Source organism: Ammospiza caudacuta, chromosome 1 (genome assembly GCF_027887145.1).
Source record: "Ammospiza caudacuta isolate bAmmCau1 chromosome 1, bAmmCau1.pri, whole genome shotgun sequence".
NCBI classification, from domain to species: domain Eukaryota; kingdom Metazoa; phylum Chordata; class Aves; order Passeriformes; family Passerellidae; genus Ammospiza; species Ammospiza caudacuta.
Window position 1 is genome coordinate 55,637,647 of NC_080593.1, and position 15,124 is coordinate 55,652,770.

General features: G+C 37.6%; 1 protein-coding gene across 1 annotated transcript in view; it reads left to right on the forward strand.

Annotated features, from left to right (window-relative positions):
- ITGA9 (integrin subunit alpha 9) overlaps window positions 1–15,124 on the forward strand; it is a 212,176-nt gene that overhangs the window by 155,097 nt on the left and 41,955 nt on the right. Inside the window, exon 23 of the mRNA XM_058803423.1 lies at window positions 3,913–4,020. Coding sequence (XP_058659406.1) covers window positions 3,913–4,020 — 108 coding nt within the window. The remainder of the gene's footprint in view (window positions 1–3,912; window positions 4,021–15,124) is intronic.

A 15,124-nucleotide genomic window follows, 5' to 3' on the forward strand; every position in this document is an offset into this window, starting at 1 on the left:
AAAGGACTCCCTTGCTTTCTAAACTTCTTCTCAGAGAGGAATCTAGATGCAACTGGATCCAGTCCTAGCCTCAGCTGGGTCAACAGTTTTTATCTGAAGGTTATATAGGTGTACTCGCTAATACCAGCAACTGTAAGGAAGTCTCTTCTGCTCAAGGAGAAACCTTGAGAGACATCTCCACTCAAGGGAAGGATCTCCAGACTCTCTTCTGGAAGTGGTGTGTTAGAAGTCCCCACTGATAAAAAAATGGGACTGAGCTTTTATAGTGTAAACTGATCAACTGTCACTCGTGTTTCTAGGCTATCTGTGCCAGCTCAGCAGCTTTAGACAAGTTATCTGTACTATCACTTGTTGATTCCTTTGTTTTTGTCAGGAAATGCTTTCTGAATGCTTAACTTTGGGATTGATGAGTCAATCTCTGTTGGTAGTCCCTGCTTTTCAGAGACAGGGCAACTGAGAGGCATTTTAAAATATTTTATTCCCTTATCAGTCTTTTTGAAGGGTGGGGCATAAGAGATGTAAAACTCCATGTCAGTATATCAGAAGCCAACCTATTTCCTGGTTAGAATACCTTATGAGTGTTCTTCAGCCTATTAGCTTTTGCCACACAATGCTGCTATAATACTTCTAACACCAATCACCTATATTTTCACCCCATGTGGTGCTGCTACAATACATCTTTCATAGTTCCAGTTCTCTAAAATATCTGATCTTTTTGCAAGGCCATATTTTGAAACTTGTTGAAACTTGTGTCTAGTCCAATCTCTCTCTCAGCAATGTCATCTCTATTCCATGGCCTTCCTAAGTCAGCACACCTTATCTCAATGTTTGCATACAGAGGTACAAGACTGTGAGAGCTTTCTGTCTGGTTTTGAGAGTCCTTTACAAATCCACTTCTCAAAAGCCTCAGCAGTCTTTAACACCAAAGTCAGCATGACTACCCTTCTCCATCCATCATGGGTAACTTTCACAAAGAGGGTTTAGTTTGAGCTGTTTTACTCCCACTCAGGCAGAGCATCCTGCTACAATGCTGTACAATACATTCTTGACTGGATACAGTACTTACAGCATTCAGGGATGGCATATGTCCTTTATCTGAACATATTATGACAGGAATTGCAAACATGGCATCTCACTTCCATAGAGAAAAAAGCTCCTACTATTTGTTTCTCTTTCATCTTTTTTCACATGCTGGGTAAAGAGCCCTAGTTATTCAAGTGACACACCTTGGATGAAGCCACAGGTTAAAAGTGGAGGAGTAATTCTTTTTAATGGCATGGTCATTGAACAAAGGAGTGAGCAGCCTTTATCCAAGAGAACAAATGCACATCTGTGCTAGGGATTCAGGCTTGCTAAATGCCCCAGCATGAAAATATTTATAGCACTACTGATTACAGTATAGGGGAGAGATAAGGACACTAAATGTAGTAATTACATATCCTCTGAACACAGGGAGACATGGTTCTCCCAAGAAAATCCTGGGAAGCTGTGTAGAAGCTGTGGGAAACTTAGACAAAAGAATTAAAACAATTATTATCTCTCTTTCTGTAACCATTCTTTATAGATATGGCTCTCCAAAATGTGCTATTCATAGTCACCAATGTTGTGAGATGTTTCTACTTTGAGACCAATCAAGTATCACCTTAGTGAGTCACATTATAAAAAGACCCACTATTTTCCTTAAATGCTTTTGCCTTCTGATCCACCTGAGGACTGGAGCCTTCTTTCCGTCCCTGACTCAACAGTGTCATCAAAAAGACATGTATGAGAAGCTTTCAATAAATACCTCATGGCACCTTAGCATTATTCAAGTGTTACTTATATATTACACTTCACAAGACAGTTAGATGGGTTCCTGATGTGGAAAAATATATGGATGGATTATTATAAGAAACTTTTGTGATGTGGCCAACATTAACTGGTGTTGTGTTTCACTGCTGTAACTGCATCTGTTACAAGCCCTACAAATCCTTTGTGACCGCTAGATGGGACTAGGGAATGATAAGCCATGCAGAGGTTGGTTCATTTATTGTGAAAAACAGTGTTTTGTCTTTTTTCTTTCTGTTTTCCTAGGCTGAGAACTCAGCTTACAACAAATAACATGTCTGTCTCCATGAACAGATTGCGATCCACTGCAATTAAGCCCCCACTGCACACAATGCCCTTAGCTATTTATTGAAGGACTGAAAGGAGCATTTCAGGACATAAAAGCTTTTGTGAACCAGGCTATTAATTCTTGTGAATTCTTCTTCCTTCTTGGGGGTTTGTCGGTCTTCTTCCCTTCCTCCTCCTCATACGTAGTGATTGGTTAATGCAGATGAAGAATGGATGCACTGATGCTTTAACTAGATAAATATTTTCAGTAAAGCAAAGTGATAACAGGGAAGGGAGAGGGAATCTATGTGTTGGCAGTGACACTATTTGTCCTAGCAAATGCTCCTGTCTCTCATGCACACACTTAGCAGTTGCAATAGTAATATTTTTTCCATACAGAAGTTGAAAATTATACCATAACAAGTCACACATCTGCTCTCCAATAATGGGGTAAACCTTATAACTGTGTGTATCAGGGAGAAAAGGTAGTTTCACAACAGGCAAAGGATTGTTTGTATCACTCTTTGCCTAATTATTTCCTACCAAATATTTAACTTTTCCAGATGGAGAAAAATAATAGTTCTTTAAGCAAGAGAAAGAGTTGAGTTACAAAAATATGGGCCTTTATAGCAGTTTTTATATGTGAAAATCTCTAATAGATCAAATATGAACAAGGAAACAGAAAATGCCTTTTCTGCAATAACTCATATCTGATCTTAGTGAGATAATCAAAGACATTTTTAAAATGTCTAACACGAAACACTATGTTTGTATTTCATGCAGCATTTTTCATACTGCATTGTAATGGGATTTCTCCCCCTGCCTGGAGACTCAGGGCTTTTGTGAGGAGGATTTGGGATTGCAAACCAGTTCTGTTTATCAGTCAGGCATTTCTTCATATATAAAGTGTTTGAAGAATGAAAACCTATTGGTTTTAATATTTGTACTTTTCACAATTAACAACTGCATGATACATCTTTTCACAGTAGTATCTCAGTGTGGGTAAATATTTTAATGGGTTTAATGTTTTTACTTTAATGCTATTTAATGCATTTATATTTGTGTTGTTAGAAAGAAACAGAAAATATTTTTCCTAATAAAAAAATGTAGATACAAATGAAAACTTACTTTAATTGAATTTTTTCCATGGATTATTTCAATTCTGCAAAACTCCATAAATTTTAGAATTTTCACTGGATACATTTCAGTGGAGGATGGGAAATTTTTTGAGCTTTTGTTGAAATTTTGGGGGCCAGGGAGTGACAGAAAGCTAATATTTTCCACTAAAAGTGTAATTTATTGAAAATGCCAGAACTTGAATGGAAGTTGTTCACATGCATCTCCTGGCATCTCATTCAGAAAACCCACAGTCCAGTAGTCACAGTAATTGTTTGGCTTCTGCTCCATAAGGAAAACACATGCAGAATATCATGCAGTGGTTAACAGATGGAAATGAGAATGTTAACTGAGACAGTGATATTTCTTATAGCCTTCAAGATTTTATTGCCAAAACATTCAGTGTACTAGCAGTGTCTCTGTATATAAAAGATACTGTTTGTATTGATGGCTGCCAATTATGCTGCAAAACTGCTTCTCCTTTGATATGTGAGCTGTGCCTGAAGACTGTTAGGTAAGCTAATCCTTTGACTTCATTCTGGCACTTGAAAAAGAAGTCTCAGTCTGAAGACACTGAAAAACCTGCAAAGTACTTGTATTTCTTCAAATTTACCTGTACTTCCAGCTCTGAATCTACAGTAGTTTCCCATTTATGAGAAGTCAAGTATATAATTTTATTTGTATTTATTTTTTCTCTTACAGATTTATAATGCTGGGCCAAGCACTCTTCCTGGAGCATTTCTTGATATTTCAATTCCAAACCGCCTCTCTGCCACTGGAGCTGAAATATTTCACATTCAGCAGATGATGGTGAGTATGTTACAATGTACTCTGAACCCAGAGAGGCACAGAGAGCCACTGATAACTAAAACAAAAGAAGTCCACCAAAACTCAGTGAATCAGTTGCTTTTTAAGACAATCAAATGTTCTTTGCATCTGTGGCCAGATCGTAAGCAGCTGAACCCCTCCAAGTATTGGCTGTTCTCTCTCAGCTAGGGCAAAGACAACTAGTTGTATGTTCCTGGTTTCCTACAATGCCGTGTAAAACTAGGTCAGGCTGATGCTGAAGGAAATATAGAGAACACTTCCACAAGTCACACCTGCAAAGAAGATTGTGTCTTAATCAGTTCTCCCTGACTGAGGGAGGATTAAATGGTGTATGTAATATCAGTAGGATGCTTTACCAAGCTGACTCAGATTCCCTGGGGTTTTTTCTGCAGTTATCAGCTAGGTCTGAATACATTATCTGTACCTATTTTGCTATAGTCCGTGTTATAATTTGCTCTTTTTGAGTATTCTTTTAACAAATGTAAATAATAGAGAAAGCTCTTCTTTCAACACAGTGCTTTTCAAAAGATAATTTTCTGTCAATATCAAAGAAATTCAACATAAACTGTGGTAGACAAATTCTTAGATTTCATTTCTAATATTTATTTATTTATTTCAAAACCTTTGTTAGACCACTAAAATACCATCATTTGCACTGTGGTGACCAAAAGATGGAAACTTTTTACTGAGATAAATTTATTACTGAAATTCAGAGTAATCTGCCTGTGTGAAATGAAACCAGCTTTTGGGATTATTGAAAGGAAGTATTATCCTTTCATGTTGTTGGTTACTTTTCTAGCCTTTTAGCTGAAAAGTATTACCTATTATGTAGGGAACTGTGTCACTGAAGATGTGTAAATATAGATCTAAAAGGTCTTTCTAAGCAGATTTCAAAGATTTTTGCTGTTGGAAGGTACGAGATAAATATAGATATGGCTTACAGATGGGCAGTAAAGACAGAATGACTGAGAAACGTGGGAATATTGTATGAAGCAATAGTAGTGACAGACTCAATTTGCCAACCACACCTAATTAGTTCTCTAGCATATGTATCATTTTCTGTGGCATTGCTTTTTAATGTTTATTTAGTCCAGCTTTATATACAGAAGATCACCTTTCCTTTGACACATTGCCTGTCAAAGTATCATGACCCGTTTCCTTGTTGGTTCCCTGGTCTCTGTGTGCTGTAGGAGAGGGTGTCTTCACAGCAGGCACAGAGAGGTGGAAGTCTTCCTAATGGATTTTATCTCCCCAAATCTCGGTATCTTCTCTAAAATCAGTCACTCTATAAAGGAGGTCCCAGCTGAGTGGTGTGGTCTTGAGCACTGTGGTAATAAATGCTAGCAGGGTTTGTATTGTTTTCTCCCAACAACAGGTTGCATTGCTCTGCACATTATTTTACTGAATTGTACTTTGAAATTTGTTTTTGTAGAAATGTTAAACTGCTGTTGGGAGACCTCTTTGCAGGTAGTAGGCAAGTATGTTTTTATGAGAGATGTTTGCCTCACACACTGGCATTCCAGTAATTTTGAGTATTGATTTTGGGTACATGGTCAGTAGAATTCTCCTACGTGACTTTCTAAATACCTCTAGCATGTTAATAAATGTGAGCCAAGAAAATCCTGTCTGGGACAGTGGTTAATCCTTGCCTTACAGATACATAATTGGAACACCAAAAGGTTTGCTTGTCTTCACACAGGAAATTTGTGTCGGAGCCAGGCACTGAACCAATGTCTCCCAAATCTTACTAGAACCAATGTATCCCAAGTCTTATTGTTGTAACAGAGAAGGCATCCCACTCTCTTTCCTACTGCTCTCTCCCAGTGAGTTTTTATTGACTGGAAAGGGAACTAAAATCATGGAGTTTTTTAACTTTTCATAAAATAGATCTAATTAAACAAGGAAGCCTAAAAGGAGATGAACTTTAGAAAATAGTTTACAACAGCTGTTTCTCCAAGACAGTTTTTGTAAGCATAATCATTAAATATTTCAAGGTTTTGCTTATTTTGCTTATTCCCAGAATCTAGACTTCAATAAAGATAGTATGGTGATAGAATCCTTTCAGACACTGCAGGTATTTCCGTCATTATTTTCTCTATGCCTGCAATCTACCCATTCTAGCTGTCAGTGTTGACAAAACGTTGAGAATAGCTGTCATTAATACAGAGGATTAGGAATTGTCAGTTATCTGTAAAATACACTGTTGATACAGAACTTGGGATTTGATGTCATAATGGTTTTTACCTTAAAGCTAAAGTTATTCTATTGCCATTCTCTGATACACAGTAAGGCAGTGAAATTTTTGAGTCAAAATGTATAGTTAAAGCACTAGAGTTTGTCTCACATACACATAAACTACACAAGATAGTTTCAGGAGTAAACTCTCTCATATTGTGTTGATTGAACTAGTCTTCCAGGCACAAAAATTAATAGCAGGAAGACAGTCACATATGGCTCACTGGAACAGTCTGTGTCTCTGGGAGGTGCTAATAGGAAGTATTATCTGCTAGTCTTACAGCCCTCATGCTTCCCATGTTCCTGCCATTCTGAGCTTTTGGCTTTATTCCAGAAACTGTTTTAACATTTTGTTCGAGACAAATTCAGATCATGGAGATGTTTTGACACTTGTAGTTCTGCCTTAGAGATGTTCAGATGCAATTCAAGGGCTATTGGGAGCAGCACTGCAGTTTTTGCAGCACTTCCCCCAACAGAGCCTCCAATATACAAAGGGAATGCATCAACAATAAAAGCCAGAAGTAAACAAAAAAATGGATAATTTTATGAAAACTAGGGGAAAAAACCCCAAAATAATTGAACTTCCTCCCTATTAATTTTTAATGAATAGAAATACTAGAAATTTTCAAATTTAGCTAGAAAATTTCACCTCTGACATTGGTTTTACATAGTAAATACATTCTGCAGTGGTAAATGATATTTTGGAAACATTTAAGTCAAATTAGTACCTGTTTGTTTGTTTGTTTGTTTGCTTGTTTTTATGAATTTTTGTATTTGCTTTCTTGCAAAGGTTAAAAACCAGCCAGGTTAAAAACATAATAAATTAAATACCTCAGCTTGTTAGTAAAAATGTTGTAATAGTGTAGATGATGACATTGAAGAGCTTCACATAAGAAGAGAAGGTAGTCCTAACATAAAGGTATATTCTCCACTCTTCAAGCCATTGGTTATCTATTCTTCCAGGAAGAAAAACAGTGCTCATTATATTTGTGTATGTTTTTGGTTTTTAACTGAATGATCAGTAATTTCCTTTGTGTATCCAGCTAGAGATACACAAGGGCAAGGGAAGCACTACAAGACCTTGGCTGGCAGCCAAGGAGCTGCTTTCTAGGATCGTCAAGAAGATTTTCACAATGGGAGTTCCTACTAAATTAACCACGGTATTTCCTGAAGCTGTTCATAACTTAATGTGTCCAGGATTATTCTTGTGCTGACTTTATGAAATGAGATCAGATTCTTGCATTCTGGTTTGTTTTCTTTTCATTGAAGGTAAATACAATTATGAGGAATTAACAGTTGCAGACCAAATTTGTCTATTTGAACTGGATGATCCCCTTCCCTCCACTGGAGGGACTAAGTAGAGCCTGTTTGTCGAATCAGTATCAAGAATATAAAAAACATATTATCATCATCACTGAGATAAGAATCTTGTTGGAAAGTAAGATTCATATGTTTCAAGACAGTCTCTTCAGAAAGAGTTTTCAGTCTAGGCAATGATGTAAAAGAAAATTTGAAAATAAGAGGGAAAGAAATACTGTTCTCAGTTTTTTGATAGGCTCCCTCCTTGCATGTAGCTCTTGATGTCTAAGTCTACTAATGACTGTTTTAGTAATTGCTAGTAATAGAATGTATTTAAATTACTATGCTCTCTAACAATTAATGAAGAGAGGCACAGAAGCAACTCTGAAGAAGCACTTGCCAGTGTCCACTGATAAAAAAGAAGCCATCTAGTTTCCCTGATTTTCCCTAGGCTTCTAAGCTTAGATCTTGAGAATTATTTACAAAGAGGGAAAAATGGGTTGAACTTCAGTCTTGTGACTCCTGATCCCTTAAATGGACAACCTTTCAAACAATCAACCTTAAATGGGCCAGTTAGCCCAGGCCACTAGTTCCTGGTCCAACCCTTCCCATCACTTCTTGTTTAGGAAGCAAAATAAAAAGTCCTTCTCTTGCAAGGACAAAGAGGAGTCTTCCAGTTGTCCTATTATGTTTGGCATATTCACTTCACACTTCTTTCTACACAGGTGAGATCTGGATTGTGCCTTTATGATAGCTGGATATCAGTAAGATTTTAAAAAAGTAAAGAAAAACTGAATGAATTAATGGAAGAATTTAAGAGAATTCCTTTTACACGTTTACCTTTTAAGTTGATTGATCTCTTCCTGTGAATGTTGAAAGAAAAAAGAAAAATGAATTGACATTTGACAGAAAAATTGTACAGGAACATTTTTCACTTACAGCAAGATTTATTTTAGCCCTTTGTGTTAGTCATCCTGCATGTACTCTCTTCATTTCAATGACTTACACACACACTGGCATACACATATTTTGGCACCATATTAAAAAACATAGCTATATTACTGGAGGAAATTACTCATTTCAGGGAATATACTCTACAGAAATTTGTACAGAAAATTGTACAGGTACTTTCTGACCTTCCTGCCTCTTTCACTTTAATTGCTTTTTAAATGACTGTTCGAAAACATTTTTGCTTAGGGAGATTTTAACAAATTCTCAGACATTTTTCAGTTTTTTTGACCAAATCTTCTAGATATAAAAGTGCTATGGTATTTGTATAAGCAGTGGATTTCTTTTGAAAATTCTAAAGAGAATGTTCTTGGAAAAGGCATTTTGAATTTAAAACATTAATTGTCTTTCAGTAAAGTCTAATATAGAAGTCAAGGCCATTGAAACATGGGAAAAAACCACTGTGATCTATATATTAAATAAGGGCACAGCAGCATGATATTGTTGTCCAATTGTGGCCTGCTCATTATCAGCTTCTAAACTAAAGTAAAATTTGTCAAATAACCTAGGTATTGAAATTTTACAACACTGTCCCCCCAAAAAATCATGACCTTTCATATGAGTGGCAGTTTGACTGATGTTTTTGGTCAGCTGAAACTGTTGCTACTTTGTGAATAGCCCATAGCTCCTGTTTTTTTGCTGAATATGTGAATTCCAGTTTTGAAAAAGATGGTTTATTTGCCTTCTGATAAAAAGAAATTTCAGATAAAAAAAGATGTGAAATAGAATGGATATATAAATAATCTGTTATGACAATGATGAAGGAAGCAGGAAGTTTGGCAGATTACCATGAATAATCATGTAGTAATCAGGAGTTTTGCTGTGGTGTGGAAAAATATATATATAGTTGGTTTTTTTGTAAGCTTCCTAGCTAGAGAAGGAAGCTCCTCCTGTTGAATGAAAAGAAAGTCTACCATTTTTAATTTTTTTTTCTTATTTTGAAGGAGTTAGTGTAAGAATTCATCATTTTTCCATTGGCAAAGCTTTTCCTGCCAAAAACAATGAAGAAGGAAATTCAGACAGCAACTGCTTGGTAAATCCTTTTAATACACAGTCCTGTTTTAAATTCTGACTCTTAGACTAGCTTTTCTCTTCTCTAACTAATGTGCAAGATTTGTGGTGTAAATGAAGGAAGCAAAAGAACAAGGAAGCATTTAAAACAATGGTATCTGTGTATATGTGGTGACAGAAGGGTTTTCCTCCCTGTTCATGTATCAGAGTGAAAATAAGCATCCTGTATTGGTTTCCTCTCCTGGCTTTGAAAGTCTATCGTTCCAGTCCTTTTGCGAGGTACCAGATGATATCAAAAGTATCAATAATCCATTTCTTGGAGGAAATTCTGAGGATGTCTTGGAAACAAATGACATTTTCTGCTTAATTTAATATATCTCCTTCACCCCTCAAGAGGGTTTTTTGAATGAAAATGACCCATTTAATCTTCAGTTGTCTACACTAGATAAGGAAAATCATCCCCTTGAAAGTCCTACCTCTTCTCCACTGCTTCTAAAGAGAGTTTAGGTCTTAGACACCTTTCTGATACATTCAAACATCTGCTTTAGTGAAACAAAGCACACAAGTTGTTTGAGCCCTGCAGGGAATGTACTTACCTGCACAGTCTTCATTGCTCCTCATCCTAACATCAACACAGCCCATAGGGAAAGTCCAACAATTAGGTAAAGAACAAACATGGGCTTATTTGTGTTTAATACAGAAAAGGATGTACTATATAGACAGATAGAACCTAGCTGATGGAACATCAAATGCCAAGTGATCTCAGGGGCTTTTAAAATAGAGACATACCCTGAGAATTACATATTGCCTCATATGTTGGTAAAGCATTTCACAGTTCATCATGGGGAGAGGAAAAGCACTTCTCAGTGACCCTTTCTTGGGTTTCACCTGCTAGAGGCCAATATATAGGGAGCACATGAATGTTAGTGGTAAGCTGATTTTTGTGTAAGGTGGTGCTCATTCATTCCTAGGCCTGAATCTTCTGAGGACCTCAGGGTTAAATCATACCAAGTGGTCAGTTTTTCTTCTTACTGTGTACATGTGGCATGTACAGCTCTGTCTAGGAAGGAATCTGCTGTCTTGTCAGTCAGGAACTTCATATGAGAAGATCTTTGCTTCTGTCACAAAACTGGGTAGGAATCACTACTTCTTGAGAGCAGTAATTCTGGGAATTTTTGCTAAGTATGTGCAAATTGGCTGCAGGGACAAGACCAGGCCAATGTTGCAAGAATCATGTTTATCAAATCTGATTATTTATTTAAGCCATATATTAAGTGCATCAGAAAAACATCTAAAAGTGTTCCAATCAGCATGATTTATGCCAAATATGCATCTGGTGCATTCTCCTGTTGTCTACTTGTCTAGAGGAGCAGAAGCAAGGACTATGGTTTACTTCCCCTCTTAAGCTGATTTAATGCTTTAGCATCTCCACTTTGTTTCTGCTTGCCTCTTCTCATGGCCTTGTAAGGCTACCTCTTGTATCTGTGGACTTATGGTTTTCTGTGCCATCATTGCTATTTTTAGTTGAAATCTTTCAAGAGCTGGGTAAACTGGGTTAATTTTTTAAATTATTTACTGGTTTTTCAGTGGTTCTTTAAATTTATTGCCAGAATCAACAAGACAGCTCTGATTCAAATGTATTTCATTATCTGTGAATATTAAACATTCTTGGCATATGGTGCAAGTAGTCAGATAACATATTTACATAACTTATTTGTCTACTGTTGAGTCTGACCTTGTCTGGAATTTCTTGTCAGTTCCCTTTTTTTCTCAGTGTGACATGTTAGATTAACCCTGTTTATCAATTATTTGTTCACTTAATAAAGGGTGAATCAGTATCTGTGAATCAGAATACTTGCATACATTTTTCCCCTAATACGAGGATGAATGTGCTACGGTTAGCAACAAAGACAGACAAACACATCTGTTATTTATTTTTCAAGTTTGAAAACTTGAACCACTGCTTAGTTATTAATACACAAATAAATCAGCTTTAAAAAACATACAGAAGAAAATATGTAAAAACTCTCTGCCAGACCACAGCCAAACTCTTAGTCCTTTGGAGTCAGTATAGGCCAGGGATGATGAGAAAGGCATCCATTACAGAGTTTAACAATGCTAAAAATTTTGTGAAATGACTGGCCTATGTTCTGACCTTGATCATGTCTCCTGGAAGTAAAATTGCTGTTCCAAATATCTTGTGTCTCATAATGTTTTCCCTAAACTTGCCCACACGCTTTTTCTGAGGTTGGATGTGGGTTTTGTTTTATCACATGCACTCACGTCTGGATTCCACCTTCCACCTTGCTTTGTATCAACTTAGTTCTAGTGACTTCCAGGCCCTCCTCCACAACTATTGATGATTTAGCTGAAGAGGGGAATTTCAGACTTACTGGAAGAGCTTGGAAACCTAAAGTTTTAATATCATAATGAATTCTTTTGTATTAGTGGAAATCTAGTGTTGCTAGTATTTGGAATGAGCTGAAGATATATATTTGCTGGCACATTTATTTTGTAAAATGTCAGCCAATAAATACAGGAATAGCCCTTGGCTTCTTATATACAGCAGTGCAACAGGGAGCTTGTATATCATGCTTTGTTGGAAGCAACAACCAGTTTTCCTCCTGTTTTTTTGTCTCATTCTTCCAAGAGACTCCTATCACTTGCACATACTTCACCCCACATCAGCTGATAATATCCAATAGGTCCTCAACATATGGTGCATGGTCCTTAGCTGTCCTGTCCAGCCCACTTTGAAATGGTATTTGATTTCCTTCCCCCAGGCTGACACCTTGTGCTGGATACAAAGCCCTGAAAAAATGGGAGGTCTTGCCTTTGATGCACGTTAATGGGTTGAGGATAAATCTAGAAGGGGCCACTGGCTTTCAGTTTACCTGATAAGTTTATATTACAGGTACTGTGGCCTAAACTCTTAAACTGTTTGCTAAAAGTTTGCTAAACTGCAGCAATTTCTGAAAGGCCCCAAAGGCTTGCTAGAAATTGCCATGTTCTGAGAGTAGCTACAGATGGGCAGAGATGATGCTGCAAGTACCCTGAAGGTGGGAAACAGAGATGATAGCAGAACAGGAATGTGCAGAGGCAGCAGCTATATTATTTCTCCTAGAAACTCCAACCACTCCCAGGTGACTTGGCTTCTTGGGCTGCTCTTGGTTATTCTCTGTGTTTCTGGGAAAATGTGTGGTGTTTCTCCCCTTTGCACTAGTACTTCCTTCTTGGAGCTGCAAACCAGGCCCAAGTATTCTCATAAATCCCTACACCATGCAGGGAAAGTCAGAGATGGTGATCCCTATGTATGCAATAAATTCAACATGCTATTCTCATACAGCCCTATTAAAAAATCTGCAGGCTTTTTAGGCTGTGGTGTGTGTGGAGTGTACATGATATGCTTTACATACAGCTGTTACACTCTGAAATGTCCTCCTGACACTTTTTCCCAAGAGTGATGTAATCTTACATGATGAAAAACCATTTCTACTTCCCTCTTCATAATTTTAGAAAGGTTTATTAAACCTTATCCAAAATACAGTAGAGGACTGAATAGAGAAAAGGTTACAATGCTGGGAGCAAAGGATTTTCCCCACCCCGTGCTCACCCACACAATGGAGCTTTCACCTTTTAACCCTTTAGCCCCTCCCAAAGTTCTGTCCATTGACCCTTCTTCGTTGTCCAGTGGTGGAGATCTCTTCCTCAAATCCTGATTGGAGGTCAGGTGTTGCCATAGTGACAATCCAACCCTCCCAAATGTCCCAGCCCCGGGTGTTCCTTGGTAACAATGGGGTAAAACATAACTATAAATCTATAAAACTTTTCTTAACCTACATACATGATATTTGTCTGTTAATTGTGAGAGTCAATCATCACAATACTCATCTGTCACAATAGATCCTGACTTTTTAATTTAACGTAAGCCTTCTAGTTGATGTGGATCTAATTTACCTGTGAAAGATCAAAGAAATAAATGTCTGTGGGCTTTGTGAATCTCTTACCTAAAGTAAATAATGAAAACTCATTTCAGCTGATCTAGACAAATCAGTCTTTATCTTCAGATGAGCCCAAGGAGTCTGTAAACTTTGGATACACATACTGCAAAGAACAGATTATGAAGAATTTGTGGGCCAGTGAAGCACACAGGTGATCTATATCACTTTCAAAGAGACATACATATCACTTGTCTGGAAATAGCATTTAAAAATTAGGCAGACCTGTAACAGCTGTAGCAGCTTTTTCTTTCCCTCTTTCAAGGATTTATGAATTTAGTAAGGTACAAGTTTTCAGTCTTGTATCATGTCATAGGATGTGAGGAGGTCAGCGGCAGTATGTGCAAGAATGTCAGCTAGTGGTTTGTGAGAAAATCTCCCTCTCTCACTTACAGACTTTAAGTATAGTAGCAGGAAGAATTTGCTGATATTATTTTTTATTATTACTTTGAATATTACTTTTTATTAAATTTTGGTCATTTTTTTTCAGTAAATATTTGTTAGTGGCAAAAAGTGAGAAGGCTTTTCTTGAGCAAGATTATCTTGACTGAAGCTCATTTTATCAGTTTGGTACTTTTCAAGTCTTACTTGGCTCAGTCATCCACTTTCTTGGGCAAGTGAGTAAGCTAATGACACAAAAAAGGTGGCTTTGTACTATTTCTGCTAAAGGTAAAAGAACAGACTTAGTGCCTAGGCTTGTGCATTTACACAAGATTTATCTTGTTAGTTCTGATATAAACAGGGGTGCACCTGAGTTGGCCAAAACATCAAAAAAGTTAGTACAAAGGGTAAAACTATTGTCTTCATTTAAGACAATTCACGGGGTGAGGTCTCTGAAATAAGTTGCTTCCCCTTAGTTTTAACTTCTCCCCTTTCCACTAATGAGGAAAGACAAATACGAAGAGATACAAGTGAAGAAAATAACGGTTTACTTAACAAAAACAGCAATAATCAACAAATACATGGTTCAAATGGTGAACTGCAAATGGTTCAACGCCCACGCACAAATGGGGAGGAGATCCCCCTGATTGTCCCGGGGAACACAGATAAAATGGTGGAGAATCCCATCCCTGGGCCCCATAGCCAAGAGAGGAAACAACACAGCAAACAAGCCTGTTGCTTGTTGTTCCAAAACTCCCTGCCTCCCCTGCTCCGCCAAACGAATAACCAACAGAGAACAGGGACAAAAAAATCTGGAAAAGCGACATTTGTCTAAAAGCAGTCAATGCTGCTGTGCTGCCTACTCCACGCCACCCACCGGGGCTCTCCCTAGCGTGGTGCAGCTGCTGGCAGCGGCTGGAACTCGTGGAGTGCCTCTGACCTCTGGCGTGCCAGATGCAGGCAACAGTGGGCAAGTCTGTCCCCTCCCCGGCAAATGGCCTATGGCAGCGTCTGAAGGGATTTTGAAATGCTTGAGGGGACAGAGCTCCATGTTTCTGTTCCCTGTTTTTAAAGACACAAAGCATCCCTCCAGGTTTTGTGAACTGAGGTAAAACATAGAGATTCTGCTTCTGACTCCAAGTCTTAAAGAAACA